Source organism: Melanerpes formicivorus, unplaced genomic scaffold (genome assembly GCF_026170545.1).
Source record: "Melanerpes formicivorus ecotype bairdi unplaced genomic scaffold, bMelFor1.0.p_v2 SCAF_102, whole genome shotgun sequence".
NCBI classification, from domain to species: Eukaryota; Metazoa; Chordata; class Aves; order Piciformes; family Picidae; genus Melanerpes; species Melanerpes formicivorus.
In genome coordinates this window covers 1,560,473-1,578,631 of record NW_027142454.1, presented here as the reverse complement: position 1 = coordinate 1,578,631, position 18,159 = coordinate 1,560,473, and the positions used below count along the sequence as shown (strand labels likewise).

The 18,159-nt window shown below is 64.6% G+C and overlaps 1 protein-coding gene across 1 annotated transcript; it reads right to left on the bottom strand.

The window, feature by feature from the left end:
• Positions 1-44: 44 nt before the first annotated feature.
• MTSS2 (MTSS I-BAR domain containing 2) lies at positions 45-13,353 on the bottom strand. The gene is given in 17 exon segments (XM_068166615.1): positions 45-226; positions 228-518; positions 520-908; positions 2,267-2,300; positions 2,302-2,433; positions 2,550-2,711; positions 2,713-2,757; positions 3,508-3,582; positions 4,388-4,592; positions 5,514-5,611; positions 5,716-5,823; positions 6,764-6,921; positions 8,379-8,453; positions 9,245-9,336; positions 9,448-9,532; positions 13,101-13,174; positions 13,288-13,353. Coding segments are annotated over 16 exon segments (2,061 nt in total). The 5' UTR covers positions 13,120-13,174; positions 13,288-13,353; the 3' UTR covers positions 45-133.
• Between the last annotated feature and the right edge of the window lie 4,806 nt (positions 13,354-18,159).

Here is an 18,159-nt window from a genome sequence, read left to right as displayed (position 1 = left end):
AGGAGATAAGAGGGGCAGAAAGCGCGGGGGGCGGGGCCGGTGGGTGCCGGCGGGCCGGGGCGGGGGCGGGGGGGTGCCGGGTGGGCTCCGTCGGGCGCGGGGCGCGGGGCAGGCCCCGGCGGGCAGGGCGTCATCACGATATCCGCGGGGCCGACCTGTCGTTGGTGATGGTCCTGCGCAGGCGGACCCCGCGCCGGATGGCCACCAGCATGTCTTCGGCGGGGGGGGTCCATGGAGGCCGCCGGCGGGGGGGCGGGGGTCTCCTCGGCGGGGCCGGCCCCCGCCAGGCTGGTGGGGAAGGGGAACTGCCCTTCGCCCAGGGCGTGGGCGCCGGCCACCAGCTCGCCGATTCTCTCCACCAAGCTGTGCCGGTTGGCGGCCAGCTGTTGGTCCTCCTCTTCCTCGGCGGAGAGGTGCGGGCCGGCCCCGGGGTAGACGGAGATCTCCACGGCCCCGCCGCCCCAGGCGGTGTTGGGCAGGCTCAGCCGCTTGGGCGAAGCTTTGGCAAAATCCAGGGGGGCCGGGCGAGGCGTCCTCGGCGTAGAAGACGCACTCCTCGCTGCCCACCCGCGTCGGGCCGGCGTAGCCGGGCGAGTCGGGCACCGTGGGGGTCTTCACGGGGACGATGGGGGGGCGGATGGGGATGGGGCCGGCGTTGGAGAGGGTGCGGCGGACCGAGGGCTTGGTGGAGGGCGTGCGGCGGATGGTGGCCACCCCCGGGGTGCTGCCGGCGGGGAGGTTGGTGCCGGTGGGCAGGCCGGCGGTGGAGGCGGGGCGCTTGGTCTGGATCATGCGCCGGTAGTTCTGGGCGATGTTGCTGTTGCGGGGGATGGTGGAGGACTTGTCGAAGTCGCTCTGCGGCTCGCACTCCACGTCGCCGTTCACCGAGTAGCAGTCGTAGTCGGAGCCTGGGGGATGGGGAAGAGGGCAGGGTGGGCGGGGGGCCCAGCGGGCGCTGCCGAGTCCATCTGCCGCCCTCCCAACGCGGTCACAGCCAGTGCCAAGCAATGGCACTGCAGTGGGATGACAGCCACGCTCGGTCACCACCGTGGCAAGACGGTCCCTAGCACTGCTGGCAAACTGTGCTCACACCAAGCCCAACCAGAACCATCAGGAGGCAACCACAAGCAAACCCAACCAGAACCATCAGGAGGCAACCACAAGCAAACCTAACCCTCACCATCAGGAGGCAGCCACAACAAAACCCAACCCTCACCATCAGGAGGCAGCCACAACAAAACCCAACCAGCACCATCAGGAGACAGCCACAAACAAACCCAACCAGCACCCTCAGGAGGCAGCCACAAGCAAACCCAACCAGCACCATCAGGAGGCAGCCACAAGCAAACCCAACCAGCACCATCAGGAAGCAGCCACAAACAAACCCAACCAGCACCATCAGGAGACAGCCACAAGCAAACCCAACCAGCACCCTCAGGAGGCAGCCACAAGCAAACCCAACCAGCACCATCAGGAGGCAGCCACAAGCAAACCCAACCAGCACCATCAGGAAGCAGCCACAAACAAACCCAACCAGCACCATCAGGAGGCAACCCAAGCAAACCCAACCAGCACCATCAGGAGACAACCACAAGCAAACCCAACCAGCACCATCAGGAGGCAACCCAAGCAAACCCAACCAGCACCATCAGGAGGCAGCCACAAGCAAACCCAACCAGCAGCATCAGGAGGCAACCACAAGCAAACCCAACCAGTACCATCAGGAGGCAACCCAAGCAAACCCAACCAGCACCATCAGGAGGCAACCCAAGCAAACCCAACCAGTACCATCAGGAGACAACCACAAGCAAACCCAACCAGCACCATCAGGAGGCAACCCAAGCAAACCCAACCAGCACCATCAGGAGGCAACCCAAGCAAACCCAACCAGCACCATCAGGAGACAACCACAAGCAAACCCAACCAGCACCATCAGGAGGCTGCCACAAGCAAACCCAACCAGCACCATCAGGAGACAGCCACAAGCAGACCCAACCAGCACCATCAGGAGGCAGCCACAAGCAGACCCAACCCTCACCATCAGAGAGGGCAACTACAACCACTCCAACCATCCCACTGAAGTGACAACCAAGTCTCCCTTTTCCCTCTTGCATCATGACCACAACCTGTCTTAGCCATGAGCATCCCAACACCCCCACGGAGAGGGGCAGCTTCAACCCCCTCCCAGGCAACCTGTGGCAGCTCCTGCCCACCCCTCACTGCAGACCTTCCTCCTGGTGGCCCCCCAGCGTGGCAGGGTGGGTACCTTGGGAAGGGATGGTGTCCTCGGAGCAGGAGGGGGGTGGTGGTCTGCGTGCTGTAGCCGCTGGAGTACTGCAGCGAGTCCCTGCTGCTCTTCTGGTGCTCCAGGCTCAACCCCCGCGTCAGCACCATGGCCAGGTCGCTGGCGGCGGGGGAGACCTCCTCCCCATGCTGTGGGGAGGGGGACAGGAGGCCGCTCATCAACCATCCCTCTTGGGAGGTTGCCCTCTCCCCCCCAAAAGCCCCAACCCCCCGCCCTGCACCCGCCCCGGCGGCGGCGGCGGTACCTTGGCGGCGATGGTGGCCGGGGACATGCGGGGCCTGGGGGCGTCCTCGGCGCCGGTGCCCTGGTAGGCGGCGCCAGGGTAGGCGGTGCCCGGGTAGCCGGCGGCAGCTGAGCCCAGCTCGGCTTCCCGCAGGTGCTCCACGCGGTCCTTGCGCCGCTGCAGGGGTGGGCACCGCCGGCTGGTCGTAGGGGCTGGCCTTGGACCAGTCCTGCAAGGGCCAAGGTGCCAAGGGGTGACGCTGGGGGGGATGCCAGCAGCGAGGGCAGGGAGGGTGAGGGCACACAGCCCTGCCCCTCAGGGTGCTGCTTGAGGCGCCCTGCCCTGCCCTGCCCTGCGGTAGGGCTGGGGAGAGGAAGGGGCTCGAGGCCATGAGGTGTGGTGGAGGAGGTTCCCCAGCTGAGGAGGTGGGGACCGGGGTCAAGGGAAGGAGGAGAGAGGAAGAGGAGAGGGCTGCTGCTGAAGGTTCCCCTTCCCATCCCACCCAGGCCCTGATGGTGGAGTGGTGTGGAGAGGAGCAGCTGAGGGAGCTGGGGGGGCGGGGGGGAGGTGTTCAGCCTGGAGAAGAGGAGGCTGAGAGGAGACCTCCCTACAGCTCCCTGAAAGGAGGCTGGGGTCAGGCAGGGGTTGGTCTCCTCTCACACGCAGCAAGGGACAGGACAAGGGGAAACAGCCTCAAGCTGCACCAGGCTGGACAGGAGGGAAAGAAATCTCTTCCTGGGAAGAGTTCTCAGGCCCTGGCCCAGGCTGCCCAGGGCTGGAGGCGGTGGTGGAGTCTCCATCCCCATCCCTGGAGGGACTCAAAAGCTGCCTGCCTGTGGTGCTGAGGGGAAGGGGGTTCAGTGGCGGTGGCTGAGCAGCAGTGGTGACAGTGTGAGGCCTGGGGGAGTGGTTGGGACTTGGTGACCTCTGGGGTCTCCTCCAGAACTCTCTGGTTCTTGGGGGGTGTGTGAGAACTAACCGAAGTGGGGGAGCTGCACTCGCTGACTGACTGACAGGTTTCGGAGGCCTCCGAGGACGCTGAGCTGGAGGACTTCTGCTGTGCCAGGAGCCCGAGGGGAGAGCCAGAGCGGGAGAGAAGAGGCAGTCAGCAAGCACAGCCACGGCCCCCCCGGGATGCTGACCCCCACCCAGCCCCCACAGCCCACAGCAGCAGGCGCAGGAGAGCGAGCAGGATGCGCCCCGGCGGTGGGGGCTGTACGGAGCTGGCTGAGGTGCTGAGCTCCGGCCTGGCTGATCCCATGGAGCCCAAGAGGCCCTCTGGGAATCAGGGAGGGTCCTTGCAGCCATGGGGATGCCCAGTCAGCGTGGGCAGTGCCAGAGCAGCCTGGTGGCATGGCCAGCAGGAGGGCTCAGCAGCTCCCCGGGGCGGGGGGGGGGCGGCCCCAAAAGCATCCTTGGCACTGAGGAGGCTGCGGGGGGGGGGGGGGGGGGGGGAAGGAGAAGCTTTGCTCTGCACTGCCTCTCCAGGAGGTGCTGCAAACTGGGTGTGAGGGGCTTGGGAAAGACCCTGTTCTGGGTAGGGTGGCACAGCAGGGGTGGCACCCCCTGCTGTTTATTACCTTCCCCTCCCGTTTATTACCTTCCCCTCCCCAAACACAGCTGGAAAAGCCACAGGGGGCCAGGTCCCATCCACCTCTACTTCAGCCCCTGGTGTATTACACCGGTTCTGCAGCTGGGGATCGGGGTTGGCTCCTCGGCACTGCTCCTCCTCCCCTCTACCCCAGCCCCTGGTGTATCACACCGGTTCTGCAGCTGGGGATCGGGTTGGCTCCTCGGCACTGCTCCTCCTCCCCCCAACCCCTCCCCCTCTTAACCCCCTCCCGTCCCCGGCTCTATACCTGGCTGGTGATGTCGGAGGGCATGGGGGAAGGAGGTTTGGAGTAAGCAGCATCCTGGGAGACGAAGCCGGAGTCGTGGGAGGAGACGCTGGAGAGGCGAGCGGCCGGGGGCTGCGCCAGGCTGCGGTAGCGATAGGTGGAACTGGGTGAGCAGCTCTGCGCCCCCCCGGGCCACGCCGCGCCACCCTTGGCACTGCTAACGCTGCTGGCGGGGCACCGGCGGCGCGGGGAGGGGACGCGCACACACCACACGGGGGAGGTGGCGGCCGGGAGGAGGAGGAGGAGGAGGACAAAGGAAGGAAAAAAACAGTTTAAGGCGGAGGTTCGGAACCTTGCCCCGCGGCTCAGCCTGGGGGTGGGGGGGGGGGGAGAGGGGGAGGGACTGAGGAGCTCCTGGGGTGGCCCTTGTCCCGTCTGGGGTCACAGGGCCGGGAGGAGGGGACATGCTGGGGGGGTGGGGTACATGGTAAGGGTGACATGCGTGCCCCCGAAGTCCCTCACCTCAGCCCCCAAAACCTCGAGGCACTTTGCCTTGCCCCATAGGACCCACCAGAGCCTGCCCCATAGAGCCCACCAGACCGTACACCATAGGTACCCACCAGACCCTGCCCCATAGGGCCCACCAGATCCTGCCCCATAGAGCCCACCAGACCCTGCCCTATAGAACTCACCAGACCCTGCCCCATAGGTCCCACCAGACCCTGCCCCATAGGTCCCACCAGACCCTACACCATAGGTCCCACCAGATCCTGCCCCATACAGCCCACCAGACCCTGCCCCACATATCCCCCAGATCCTGTGCCCATCCCAGTTATAATCCCAGAGCTGGCAGGGCTGGAAGGGAGCTCAGGGCTCAGCCAGCTCCAAGCCCCTGCCATGGGCAGGGACACCTCACCCCACAGCAGGTTGCTCACAGCCACCTCCAGCCTGCCCCTGACCACCCCCCCACGCCTGGGGAGCAGTTTGCCACCTGGACACGTGGCGGTGGCCACGCACCTTGTGAGCACACACGAGGGCTGCAAGCACCAGCAGCCACCCCCTCCCCCCCTCCCCCTGCCTCCCAGGGTTACCAAAGGGGGCTGGGGGCTGGCTTTCCCCGTGTGGGAACCCCCCTGTCCCCCAGTACCTGCACATGCTGGACTTGCGGGAGCTGGAGCTGCTGGGGGAGGACGGGGGGGTCTGGTAGGACCAGCTGTAGTCAGAGCCCTTCAGGTCCTTGATCACCTGCAGGAAGGATGTGTGTTTGGAGGGGAGTTAAGCCCTCCAAAAGGTACATCCCCCCCTCCACCTTCTCCTCCCCCCCCGCTCCGAGGCCCTCCCCCACTGACCTGCTCGCTGGCGGGGGGCAGCTTGTGGGGCTCAGCGGTGAGCACCACCAGGTCCTCGATGATGCCCTGCAGGTGAGTGATCTCGCCCAGCATGGTGAGCTCCCCATTCTGCCACACAGGGAAGAGAAGAGGAGGAGGAAGAGGAGGAAGAGGAGGAAGAGGAGGAAGAGGAGAAGAATTAACCAGGTTGGAAGATACCTTCAAGATCATCCAGTCCAACCTCTCACCCAGCACCATCTGATCGACTCAACCATGGCACCAAGGGCCTCAGCCAGGCTCTGCCTAAACACCTCCAGGGATGGGGACTCCACCACCTCCCTGGGCAGCACATCCCAAGGGCCAATCTCTCTTGCTGGGAAGAACTTCTTCCTCACCTCCAGCCTGAACCTCCCCTGGCACATCTTGAGACTGTGTCCTCTTGTTCTGGTGCTGCTTGCCTGGGAGAAGAGCCCAGCCCCCACCTGGCTCTAACCTCCCTGCAGGGAGTTGCAGAGAGCAAGAAGGTCTCCCCTGAGCCTCCTCTTCTCCAGGCTAAGCAACCCCAGCTCCCTCAGCCTCTCCTCACAGGGCTGTGCCCCAGACCCCTCCCCAGCTTTCTTGCCCTTCTCTGGACACCTTCCAGCAGCTCAACCTCTTTCCTAACCTGAGGAGCCCAGAGCTGGACACAGGACTCAAGGTGTGGCCTGAGCAGTGCTGAGCACAGGGCAGGATGAGCTCCCTGCTCCTGCTGGCCACACTGCTCCTGCTGCAGGCCAGGATGCCCTTGGCCTTCTTGGCCCCCTGGGCACACTGCTGCCTCCTGTTCAGCTGCTCTCCACCACTCCCCCCAGCTCCCTCTCTGCCTGGCTGCTCTCAGCCACTCTGCCCCCAGCCTGTAGCACTGCCTGGGGTTGCTGTGGCCAAAGTGCAGCCCCTGGCACTTGGCTGTGTTCAATCTCCTGCCCTTGGCCTCTGCCCATCTGCCCAGCCTGGCAAGGTCCCTCTGCAGAGCTCTCCTAGCCTCTCACAGCCCAGCACCCAAGCAGCTGCCCCCTGCCCTGGTGCTCACCACCACGGGCTGCAGGAAGGTGATGAAGGTGCAGAAGCGACCCCGCTCCTCGATGAGGGCCTTGCGCACCGCCTGCTTCTCCGTCTCCTCCAGCAGCAGGTACATGTCGTTGACATCCTGCAGGGCATTGTCCAGCTGGGGCTGCAGGTCTCCCTTCCCTGTGAGGGGAGAGAGGGGAGGGTGGTGGGGATCTGCTGTCAGGGCCAGGCTCCCCTCCCGATGCTGCCCCCTCCCCCCCACATCTGCAGGGGGGACACAGAATCATGGTGGAATTGTCAGAGGCAGGGCTGGGGAGGAGGAGGAGGCTCTGCTTGCTCCGTTCCCCCCGCTCCCAGCCACCACCTCCCGCCTCAAAAGCCTCCACTGGCTCCTTGGAATGCTTGCCAGGAGGCAGAGAGGGGAGATGGTGGGGGCCTGTCCCCTGGGGCTGGGCTGGCAGGCACCGAGATGGAGCCAGAGAGATGGCAGAGCATCAACACCTGGCTGTGAGGAGCTGCCAAGTGCTGCCAGGCCAAGGAACCACAGGGTTGGCCAGGGTTGGAATGAGCTCCAGGCTCAGCCAGTCCCAACCCCCTGCCATGCGCAGGGACACCTCACACCACATCAGGTTGCTCACAGCCACCTCCAGCCTGGCTGCAAACACCTCCAGGCATCAGCAGGAGGCTTCCACCACCTCCCTGGGCAGCCTGGGCCAGGCTCTCACCACCCTCCTGCCCAACAACTTCTTCCTCACAGCCAATCTCCAGCTCCCCACTTCTCCTTTTGCTCCATCCCCCCAGTCCTATCCCTCCCTGACCCACTCCAAAGTCCCTCCCCAGCTTTCCTGCAGCCCCTGCAAGGCCACCAGAAGGTCTCCCTGGAGCCTTCTCCTCTGCAGCCTGCACAACCCCAACTCTCTCAGGCTGTGCTCAGAGCAGAGCAGCTCCAGCCCTCTGCTCACCCTCCTGGCCCTGCTCTGGATGTCCCAGGGCCAAGCCAAGGCCATCTCTCCACTCCAGCTGGGAGGCACCCCCCCCCATCCTCATGTCTCATGTGGGTGCCCCCTCTGTGCCCCAGGCTGCTCTGGGAGCATCCTCACCTCATGCAGCCCCGGGTTGGGGGAGTGGATGGTGCGGGGGGTCTGTGTGTTTGCCCACCACCCCATCCCCCAGGATGAGGGGTGGCAGCTAAGCTAAATGCTGGGTAAGGAAGGGCAGGAGGGAGCACAGGCAGCAGATGACAGACAGACAGACAGACAGACAGACAGAGGCAGCCCCAGCCCCGGGGAGGTGTGGGGTGGGTGTACAGATGAGGAAGCAAAGAGGGGTTCCAGGGGTGTGGGGGTTGGGGGGCAGGGGAGGGGCAGCAGTTCACTTACCCAGCAGCTCTACAGGAAGGATGTGGAGGGGAGGGCAGAGAGAAGGAGACAGAGAAAACGTGTGAAAAAAAGAGGGCCAGGGGGTTCCCCCCCTTCCCCCCACCCCACCTCTTTGCCACCCCCCCAGGGCCCTGCCAGCGCCCTGCTTGCTGCAGGGGAGGGCCCCTGGTACCCACCATCCCCACAGGGTGCCCCACAGCTGGCAGGGGTACCCCCTTTTCCCCCCCCAGCCCCCCCAGAGGGAGCCCCCTCCCTGACCTTTCCGAGCCTTCTTCTGGAGCTTGAGGGTGTCGGAGGATTTCTTCTTGATCTCGTGGCGAGCTCGTTTGTACTCTGGGGGCAGGGGGGCACAGAAAGGCTGTCAGATGGGGCCCCCCTCCCCCCAGGCTATCACCCAGCACAGCTGCCCCTCCCCCCTTCCAAGGAGCACAGCTCCCTCCACAATATCACTAAGGTTGGAAGAGACCTCAAAGATCATCGAGTCCAACCTGGCACCACAGACCTCATGACCAGACCATGGCACCAAGTGCCACATCCAATCCCCTCTTGAACACCTTCAGGGGTGGGGACTCCACCACATCCCTGGGCAGCACATCCCAAGGGCCAACAACTCTCTCTGGGAAGAACTTTCTCCTCACCTCCAGCCTGAACCTCCCCTGGCACAGCTTGAGACTGTGTCCTCTTGTTCTGCTGCTGGGTGCCTGGGAGAAGAGCCCAACCCCCACCTGGCTCCAACCTCCCTGCAGGGAGTTGCAGAGAGCAAGAAGGTCTCCCCTGAGCCTCCTCTTCTCCAGGCTAAGCAACCCCAGCTCCCTCAGCCTCTCCTCACAGGGCTGTGCCCCAGACCCCTCCCCAGCTTTCTTGCCCTTCTCTGGACACCTTCCAGCAGCTCAACCTCTTTCCTAACCTGAGGAGCCCAGAGCTGGACACAGGACTCAAGGGGTGGCCTGAGCAGTGCTGAGCACAGGGCAGGATGAGCTCCCTGCTCCTGCTGGCCACACTCTTCCTGCTGCAGGCCAGGATGCCCTTGGCCTTCTTGGCCCCCTGGGCACACTGCTGGCTCATGTTCAGGCAGCTGTCAATCAGCACCCCCAGCTCCCTCTCTCCCCCACCCCAGCGCCCACCTTTCGCGTGGTCCTTGTCCAGCTGGTTGGCAGTTTTCTTCCAGTCCTCAATCCTGTCCTGCAGAGGGTTGATCAGGCTCTCCATGAGGGCACTGGAAGAGGGGAAAGAGGGCATGGAGTTGGAGAATGGGGGGGGGGAGAGCAGCCCTAAAGAGGGCTGAGCCTGGGCAGCTCCCCTCCCTGCTGGGCCTCCGACTCCTTACTTGGTGAACTGCCGGAGCTTGGCCTCGATGCTGCGGTGCCTCATGCACATGCGGGTCAGAGCCGAGCCAATGTCCCTTGTGGCACCTGCAGGGGGGGGATAAAAGGGCTGCCTGGGGACACCCCCACGCCACTGCCAGCCTGGGGACACCCCCACACCACTGCCAGCCTGGGGACTCTCAGGGTTGGGGTCGAAGAGAGCATTTAGGTTGGGGTTCCAGAGGGCATTGGTGCCGTGGCCGAGTGGGCATGAGGCGTGGGGTGGCAGGTTGGACTCCATGAGCCTTGAGGGCTCTCCCAGCCTTGTTGGTTCTGTGACTTGCTTCCCCCCTCCCCCAAAAGAAAGTCAACAACTCAATCGATTAGCATCCACTAACTAACAAATAAAGCACTAAATGTCCCTCCCCCTGGCTTGGGAATGGCAAGCATACCCCCAGGCTGCCCTCAGTTTGTCTCCAGTTCAGCACTGGGGGAGGGAGGGAGGAAGGGAGTGAGGTCCAGTTCAGCACTGGGAGACCCAGAGGAGGGAGGGAGGGAGGTGCAGTTCAGCACTGAGGGAAGCAGAGGAGGGAGGGAGGGAGGTGCAGTTCAGCACTGGGGGAAGCAAAGGAGGGAGGGAGGGAGGGGACGGAGGGAGGGAGGTGAAGTTCAGCACTGGGGGAACCAGAAGAGGGAGGGAGAGAGGTGCAGTTCAGCACTGGGGGAGCCAGAGGAGGGAGGGAGGGAGGGAGGTGCAGTTCAGCACTGGGGGAGTCAGAGGATGGAGGGAGGGAGGTGCAGTTCAGCACTGGGGGAAGCAGAGGAGGAAGGGAGGTGCAGTTCAGCACTGGGGGAAGCAGAGGAGGGAGGGAGGGAGGTGCAGTGCAGCACTGGGGGAAGCAGAAGAGGGAGGGAGGGAGTGAGGTGCAGTTCAGCACTGGAGGAAGCAGAGGAGGGAGGGAGGGAGGGAGGGAGGTGCAGTTCAGCACTGGGGGAACTAGAGGAGGGAGGGAGGGAGGTGCAGTTCAGCACTGGGGGAACTAGAGGAGGGAGGAAGGGAGGTGCAGTTCAGCACTGGGGGAAGCAGAGGAGGGAGGGAGGGAGGGAGGGAGGTGCAGTTCAGCACTGGGGGAAACAGAGGAGGGAGGGAGGGAGGTGCAGTTCAGCACTGGGGGAAGCAGAGGAGGGAGGGAGGGAGGGAGGGAGGTGCAGTTCAGCACTGGGAAACAGAGGAGGGAGGGAGGGAGGTGCAGTTCAGCACTGGGGAAACAGAGGAGGGAGGGACGGAGGGAGGGAGGTGCAGTTCAGCACTGGGGGAAACAGAGGAGGGAGGGAGGGAGGTGCAGTTCAGCACTGGGGGAAGCAGAGGAGGGAGGGAGGGAGGGAGGGAGGTGCAGTTCAGCACTGGGGAAACAGAGGAGGGAGGGAGGGAGGTGCAGTTCAGCACTGGGGGAAGCAGAGGAGGGAGGGAGGGAGGGAGGTGCAGTTCAGCACTGGGGGAACTAGAGGAGGGAGGGAGGGAGGTGCAGTTCAGCACTGGGGGAAGCAGAGGAGGGAGGGAGGGAGGGAGGGAGGTGCAGTTCAGCACTGGGGGAACTAGAGGAGGGAGGGAGGGAGGTGCAGTTCAGCACTGGGGGAAGCAGAGGAGGGAGGGAGTGAGGTGCAGTTCATCACTGGTGAAGCCAGAGGAGGGAGGGAGGGAGGCAGCTGCTGCACAGCCAAGCCCAGGCGCGGCCCTAGAACCAGCGGAGCAGGAGCACATGGCTGCGGGATCAGCCTCGCTCCGTGGCACGGTGCCCGGCAGCTGGCAGCGTCCCTCACCCCCAGGTGTGATTGATCCCGGGGAGGGCGCTGGCCCCCGGCAGGGAAGCGGGAGCTGTTCACTCTGGAGCCTAAGGACGGCCACGGGGTGGCAGTGCTGCTGGCGAGGGCCCCGGCGCAGCAGCGATCCCGGCGCCCCGGCCGCAGGCTCGGGAGGGGTTTTCCGTCTCTCTCACCCCTTCCCGGGCCACCTCCCGCCCCGCACAGGAGGTTTGGGCGCACCTGCGCCCCCCGCTCCCCTCCCCCGAGCGCGGTGGGAAACGGGCAGCCCTCGGGCCGGGGGGCTTCTCCTCCACCGGGGCTGGGGTGTTCTCCTAATGCCGCTCCTAAGGCTCTTATCCCGGCTCCTGCTGCTCCTAATCCGATTCCTGGCGTGCTCACGTGCTGCGTGCCAGGCCGGCAGGCTCCCCCCCGGCCCCCTCCCCTCATCCCCTGCCTCAGTTTCCCCCACGCTGCCGCTCTGCTCTCCACACCCCCCCGCGCAAAGCGGCAGGGCCGTCCGGGGGTGCCCCGCGGCGCTGCTCGCCAGCTGTGCCCGCTCTGCGTGCCAGGGCTGCAGCTGGGCGAGCCCTAATCCCCCCTCCCAGTGCAGTGGGCCAGTGGGTTTGGAGGCAAAGCTGATCCCAGCTCAAGCTGCTGCCTCCTCCTCCTCATCCTCCTCCTCCTCCTCCTCCTCCTCCCCAGGCAGCTCCAGATGGCCTGGATGCCGCCGGTCTGCGGACCAGCCCGGGACCATCTGCTTGGCAGAAGCCGAGCGGCAGGAAGCGGCTCCCGGCCACCAGTGGGCACCCAGAGAGGGTCCAGGACTCCGAGGTTGCAGTCTCCCACCTCCCACAGCAGCATGGAGGGGACCCCCCCCCCCGCACCTTCCGTGGAGGGTTGGGCTTTGGCCCCACGCCGCTTGAGCGGGGGGGGGGTGGGGGTCCCGCATCTCCCTCCTTCCCTCCAGCTCATCCCCCTGCCCCAGGGAGCCTTGGATCCCCCCCCAGCGCACCCTGGGTGCTTCCCACGTAGGTGACCCCCCCAAAGCCTCCCCCACGAGCCGACCAGCCCCACCAGGAGATGTTCCAGGGGCAGGGGGGAGGAGGAGCAGCACCCCTCCTCCTAGCACCCCACCCCCAGCCTCAGCTGCACCTCCTCTTTCCCCAGCCCTGCTTCCCAGGGGGTGCTCCAGGGGCAGGGGGGGAGGAGGAGCAGCACCCTAGCCCCAGCCTCAGCTGCACCTCCTCTTTCCCCAGCCCTGCTTCCCAGGGGGTGCTCCACCTCAGGACTCACACCATGGACATGTCTCCAGGGGTGGTGGGACTCTCCTATGAGGACAGACTGAAGGAGTTGGGGCTGTTCAGTCTGGAGAAGAGAAGGCTCCCAGGTGACCTCATTGTGGCCTTCCAGGATCTGAAGGGGGCTACAGGAAGGCTGGGGAGGGACTGCTCAGGATCTCAGGCAGTGATAGGACTAGGGGGAATGGAATGAAGCTGGAGGTGGGGAGATTGAGGCTGGAGGTGAGGAGGAAGTTCTTCCCCATGAGAGTGGTGAAGGCCTGGAGTGGGTTGTCCAGGGAGGTGGTTGGGGCCCTGTCCCTGGAGGTGTTTAAGGCCAGGCTGGATGAGGCTCTGGGCAGCCTGCTGTAGTGTGGGGTGTCCCTGCCCATGGCAGGGGGGGTTGGCACTGGCTGATCCTTGTGGTCCCTTCCAACCCTGACTGATACTATGATCCTATGACTCTTGCTGGAAGCCCACCTCAGCTGTGTGGGCCAGGGGAGATGCTCCCCCCTCCACATCCCCCCCCCCCCCGGGGATGCTTCTCCCTTGCTGCCCTGCTCAGCCGAGGCAGCCCTGGGCAGGCAGCAGCCTACCTCGGGTGTTGGTGGCCATGTCAGCCACTTTCTGGAAGGCATCCAGGAAGGCAACTGCAGCCAGCACCGTGGTCCTGGGGTGGAGAGAGGGAGGAGGGAGCTCAGCAGGTGCTGGGCACCCTGGGGGGGATGCACCCACGGGGACCTCTGTGTGTGTGTGTGTGTCCCAAGCACGGCCACCACTCACCTGAGCTGGGAGTGCAGCTTGGTGGCCTTCGAGTTGAAATCCTCCCAGATGGGGTAGGAGCTCTGCAAGGAGGGAAGGGGACAGTAAGAGCTGGAGCCCCCTCAACCCTCTGCACCCCTTTCCTGGGCAGGATAAATCCCACCATGGCCCTCTCAGGGGGTCAGGGGTGGCTTCCCTGGCGGCTTACAAAGGTCGAGCACGACCCCTTGGCCCCTCCTGGGGTTTTTCCTCTCCTGGCCATGCAACCTCAGAGACCTCACAGAGACCTCAGGAACTTGGGGGAATCTCCTCCTCAGAAGGGAGGAGGCAGCTGGTGGGTTTGGAGGGGAGGAAAGGAGCTGATGCCCAGGCAAGGTGTGAGGCCCTGGCCAGCAGCAGCAGGGCAGAGCTCTCCAGCCCCACGGGGTCGCCCCGGGCCCCAGGGCACCTGAGGAGGGCAGGAGGGGAGCTCTGAGGTGCCCCCCAGCCCTCAAGGGGGCAGCTCTGTGGGGACAGGGGCAGGCCACAGGTGCTGGGGAGGCCACTCCAGTGCCATCCTGGTGAGGTCACCCCAGGGACATCCTGGCCAGGCCACCCTGGTGCCACTCTGGTGAGGCCATCCCAGCAAGTCTTGAATGAGTGCCCTCGTGGTGAGGTGCTGCCAGGGCTGTGCCAGTGCCAGCATCCCAGCAAGGCCATCCCAGGGCTGTGCCAGTGCCACCATCCCAGAGCTGTCTCAGTGTCACCATCCCACCAAGGCCATCCCAGAGCTGTCCTGGTGCCACCATCTCACAGTGCTGTGCCAGTGCCAGCATCCCAACAAGGCCATCCCAGGGCTGTGCCAGTGCCACCATCCCACCAAGGCCATCCCAGAGCTGTCCTGCTGCCACCCTCTCACAGTGCTGTGCCAGTGAGGTCAGTCCTGGCAAGTCCCAGCAGTATCTTGGAGATGTCAGTCCCGGTAAGATCATCCTGGTGCCATCCCAGTGAGGCCAGGCCCAGTAAATGCCAGCTCCAGTGCCATCCCAGTGATGCCAGGCCCAGTAAATGCCAGCTCCAGTGCCATCCCAGTGAGGCCAGGTCCAGTAATGCCAGCTCCAGTGCCATCCCAGTGAGGCCAGGCCCAGTAAATGCCAGTTCCAGTGCCATCCCAGTGAGGCCAGGTCCAGTAATGCCAGCTCCAGTGCCATCCCAGAGAGGCCAGGCCCAGTAAATGCCAGCTCCAGTGCCATCCCAGTGAGGCCAGGTCCAGTAATGCCAGCTCCAGTGCCATCCCAGTGGCCTCCAGTGCCATCCCAGTGAGGCCAGGCCCAGTAAATGCCAGCTCCAGTGCCATCCAGTGAGGCCAGGTCCAGTAATGCCAGCTCCAGTGCCATCCCAGTGAGGCCAGGCCCAGTAAATGCCAGTTCCGTGCCATCCCAGTGAGGCCAGGTCCAGTAATGCCAGCTCCAGTGCCATCCCAAGAGAGGCCAGGCCCAGTAAATGCCAGCTCCAGTGCCATCCCAGTGAGGCCAGGTCCAGTAATGCCAGCTCCAGTGCCATCACCAGTGAGGCCAGGCCCAGTAAATTGCCAGCTCAGTGCCATCCCAGAGAGGCCAGGTCCAGTAATGCCAGCTCCAGTGCCATCCCAGCAAGGCCAGGCTCAGTAATGCCAGCTCCAGTGCATCCCAGTGAGGCCAGGCTCAGTAAATGCCAGCTCCAGTGCCATCCCAGTAAATGCCAGCTCCAGTGCCATCCCAGTGAGGCCAGGCTCAGTAATGCCAGCTCCAGTGCCATCCCAGTAATGCCAGCTCCAGTGCCATCCCAGTGAGGCCAGGCTCAGTAATGCCAGCTGCAGTGCCATCCCAGTAAATGCCAGCTCCAGTGCCATCCCAGAGAGGCCAGGCTCAGTAATGCAAGCTCCAGTGCCATCCCAGTGAGGCAGGTCAAGTAAATGCCAGCTCCAGTGCCATTCCAGTGAGGCCAGGCTCAGTAAATGCCAGCTCCAGTGCCATTCCAGTGAGGCCAGGCTCAGTAAATGCCAGCTCCAGTGCCATCCCAGTGAGGCCAGGTCCAGTAATGCCAGCTCCAGTGCCATCCCAGTGAGGCCAGGCCCAGTAAATGCCAGTTCCAGTGCCATCCCAGTGAGGCCAGGTCCAGTAATGCCAGCTCCAGTGCCATCCCAGAGAGGCCAGGCCCAGTAAATGCCAGCTCCAGTGCCATCCCAGTGAGGCCAGGTCCAGTAATGCCAGCTCCAGTGCCATCCCAGTGAGGCCAGGCCCAGTAAATGCCAGCTCCAGTGCCATCCCAGAGAGGCCAGGTCCAGTAATGCCAGCTCCAGTGCCATCCAGCAAGGCCAGGCTCAGTAATGCCAGCTCCAGTGCCATCCCAGTGAGGCCAGGCTCAGTAAATGCCAGCTCCAGTGCCATCCCAGTAAATGCCAGCTCCAGTGCCATCCAGTGAGGCAGGCTCAGTAATGCCAGCTCCAGTGCCATCCCAGTAATGCCAGCTCCAGTGCCATCCCAGTGAGGCCAGGCTCAGTAATGCCAGCTCAGTCCAGATCTGTGCCATCCCAGGCCAGCAGTAATGCCAGCTCCAGTGCCATCCCCGAGAGGCCAGGTCAAGTAATGCCAGCTCCAGTGCCATCCCAGTGAGGCCAGGCTCAGTAAATGCCAGCTCCAGTGCCATTCCAGTGAGGCCAGGCTCAGTAATGCCAGCTCCAGTGCCATCCAGTGAGGCCAGGCTCAGTAATGCCAGCTCCAGTGCCATCCCAGTAAGCTCCAGTGCCATCCCAGTAAATGCCAGCTCCAGTGCCATTCCAGTGAGGCCAGGCTCAGTAAATGCCAGCTGCAGTGCCATCCCAGTGAGGGCAGCCACGATGCCATCCCAGCGAGGCTGACCCCGGTGCCACCGTCCCAGCGAGTCGCCCTGGTGCGGTTAATCCTGGTGCTGCCTTGGCGAGGCCACCCCAAGCGCCAGCCTGGCACAGCCAGTCCTGGTGCCACCACCTTGGCAGTGCCATCCCATCGAGGCCAGTCCCAGTGCCACCGTGCTGGGGGGGGCTCTGCAGCTGCCATCCCAGCAGAGCCCTCCCGAAGGGCAGAGTCCCGGTGCCAGCGTCCCGGCGAGGCCGCGCTCCTCCTGCCGCCCCGGCGAGGTCGTCCTGCTGCCACCCCAGCAAAGGCAGCCCAGGGAGTCCAGCCCTGGTGCCACTGTCCTGCTGAGGCCATCCTGGTGCCACCAGCTGGCAGCAACGCTGCGGGCCTGCGGGCTCCCCTGAGGCGGGCACTGGGTGGCGGGCACCAGAGCTGGCTGACGCGGGGCACGGGGTGACCCCAGCCCCGTGAAGCCCAGCTTGGTGGCACCCCTGGGGACAGGGGGTGCACTGAGGTGACACAACTGGGGGGGGGAGGGGAGGGAACCACAAAAGCCCCAACTTCCTCCTGAGTCAGCAAAAAAGAGGCTTTGTGATGCCACCTCACATGGCACTCGTGGCAGCACCTTGGCTCAGGGCCGGTGAGTGCCACTGCCAGAGGGCCTGGCCACCCTCCCAGGGTCACTGTCCCTCGGCCCCCACCAGGCAGGCTGAGCAGAGGATCCTCTCCCCAGCCCCCCCAAACTAGGGGGGGACAGGTCGTGGTGCCCCCAAGCCCCCTTATGGTGCCAGGCAGGAGGAGGGTGGGGATGAGGAGAGCAGGGACAAGGGCATGCCAAGGTCACCCAGGGACGCTGAGCACACTGGAGGGACAGGCAAGGGGAACGAAGCTGGCCTGGGGACAGCAGCAGCTTGGGGACAGGCTTGGCTGCCTGGCTCCTCCCCTGCCCAGGCCCGGGGGGGGCCCAAAATGCCACCTGCCACCCAAGTAAGTTCCCTTTGCCCTCACGCCCGGAGCAGAGGTGCCAGCCCTGGGACCCTGGGCACGTCGTGGCCGCTGCAGGGGGGCAGCTCTTGGGGCAGGAGGGCGTTTTGAAGCCATCTCTCAGTGCCAGGGCACCCAGGAGGGCTGGCAGAGGGGCACCAGGCTGGGGCTGGTGGCACCTTCAAGGGGGCCACCCGCGGTGGGCTGGGGCCGTGAGGGCTGAGCAGCCGAGCGTGGCAGGGCTTGGATTCCCTCCTGCTCCCCTCCCTTTTGCCTCATCTTTGCCACTCATGGCACGAGAAGGAAGCCAGCCTGCTTCCCTGGGTGGCCCTGATGCCACAGCCAGGGGCTGCCAGCCCAACCCCTGCCCCAACAGCTCAGCTCAGGGGGAGAAACGGGGGGAACCCAGGCAGGGCTCGCCCCAACCTCCACCCCGGGGGCTCAGCCAGGAGGGGGTGGCCGTGTTGAAGGGGTTTGGTGATGCCCAGCACCCTTCCCCTGCCAGCCCTCCCCCCACCCCCAGCCCCCCATCCTGAGAGAGGAATGGGATTTTCTCCCTTTGAGGGGCTCTTTTTGCCCCTCCAGCCCGGAGCTGGAGGTCAGTCAGAGGAGCTACCCTCACCCCCACCTTACCCCCCCCCCTCGAAGGGGTTAATCTCCTCCCCAGCAAGGCTTTTATGTTTTATCCCCCCCCCCTCTCCCCTGCTTTGGCAATGACAGCATTGTCTGGACCGGGCTGCAGCAAGGAGAGAGGAAGAGGAGGAGGAAGAAGAGGAGGAGGAGGAGGGGGGGGGAGCTTTTGCCTCCCCCCAAACCAACTGGGGCTAAATCCCCAACGCTGGAGCCTGCAGTAGGAATTTCGTCCACACACCACCCACCCCCCCCTCCCTCCCCATTTACCCCGGAGCTGAAGGAACACGGCTGGGTCCCCTTCTCCCCCCAGGCCAAAGTCTTCTCCCCCCTCCTCTCCCCCCCAAGCCCCCCCCGAGCCCCCCAGCTGCTTGTCTTGAGGTTTTTTTTTCCCCCGCCTTGGAAATGGAAACAAACAAGAAAA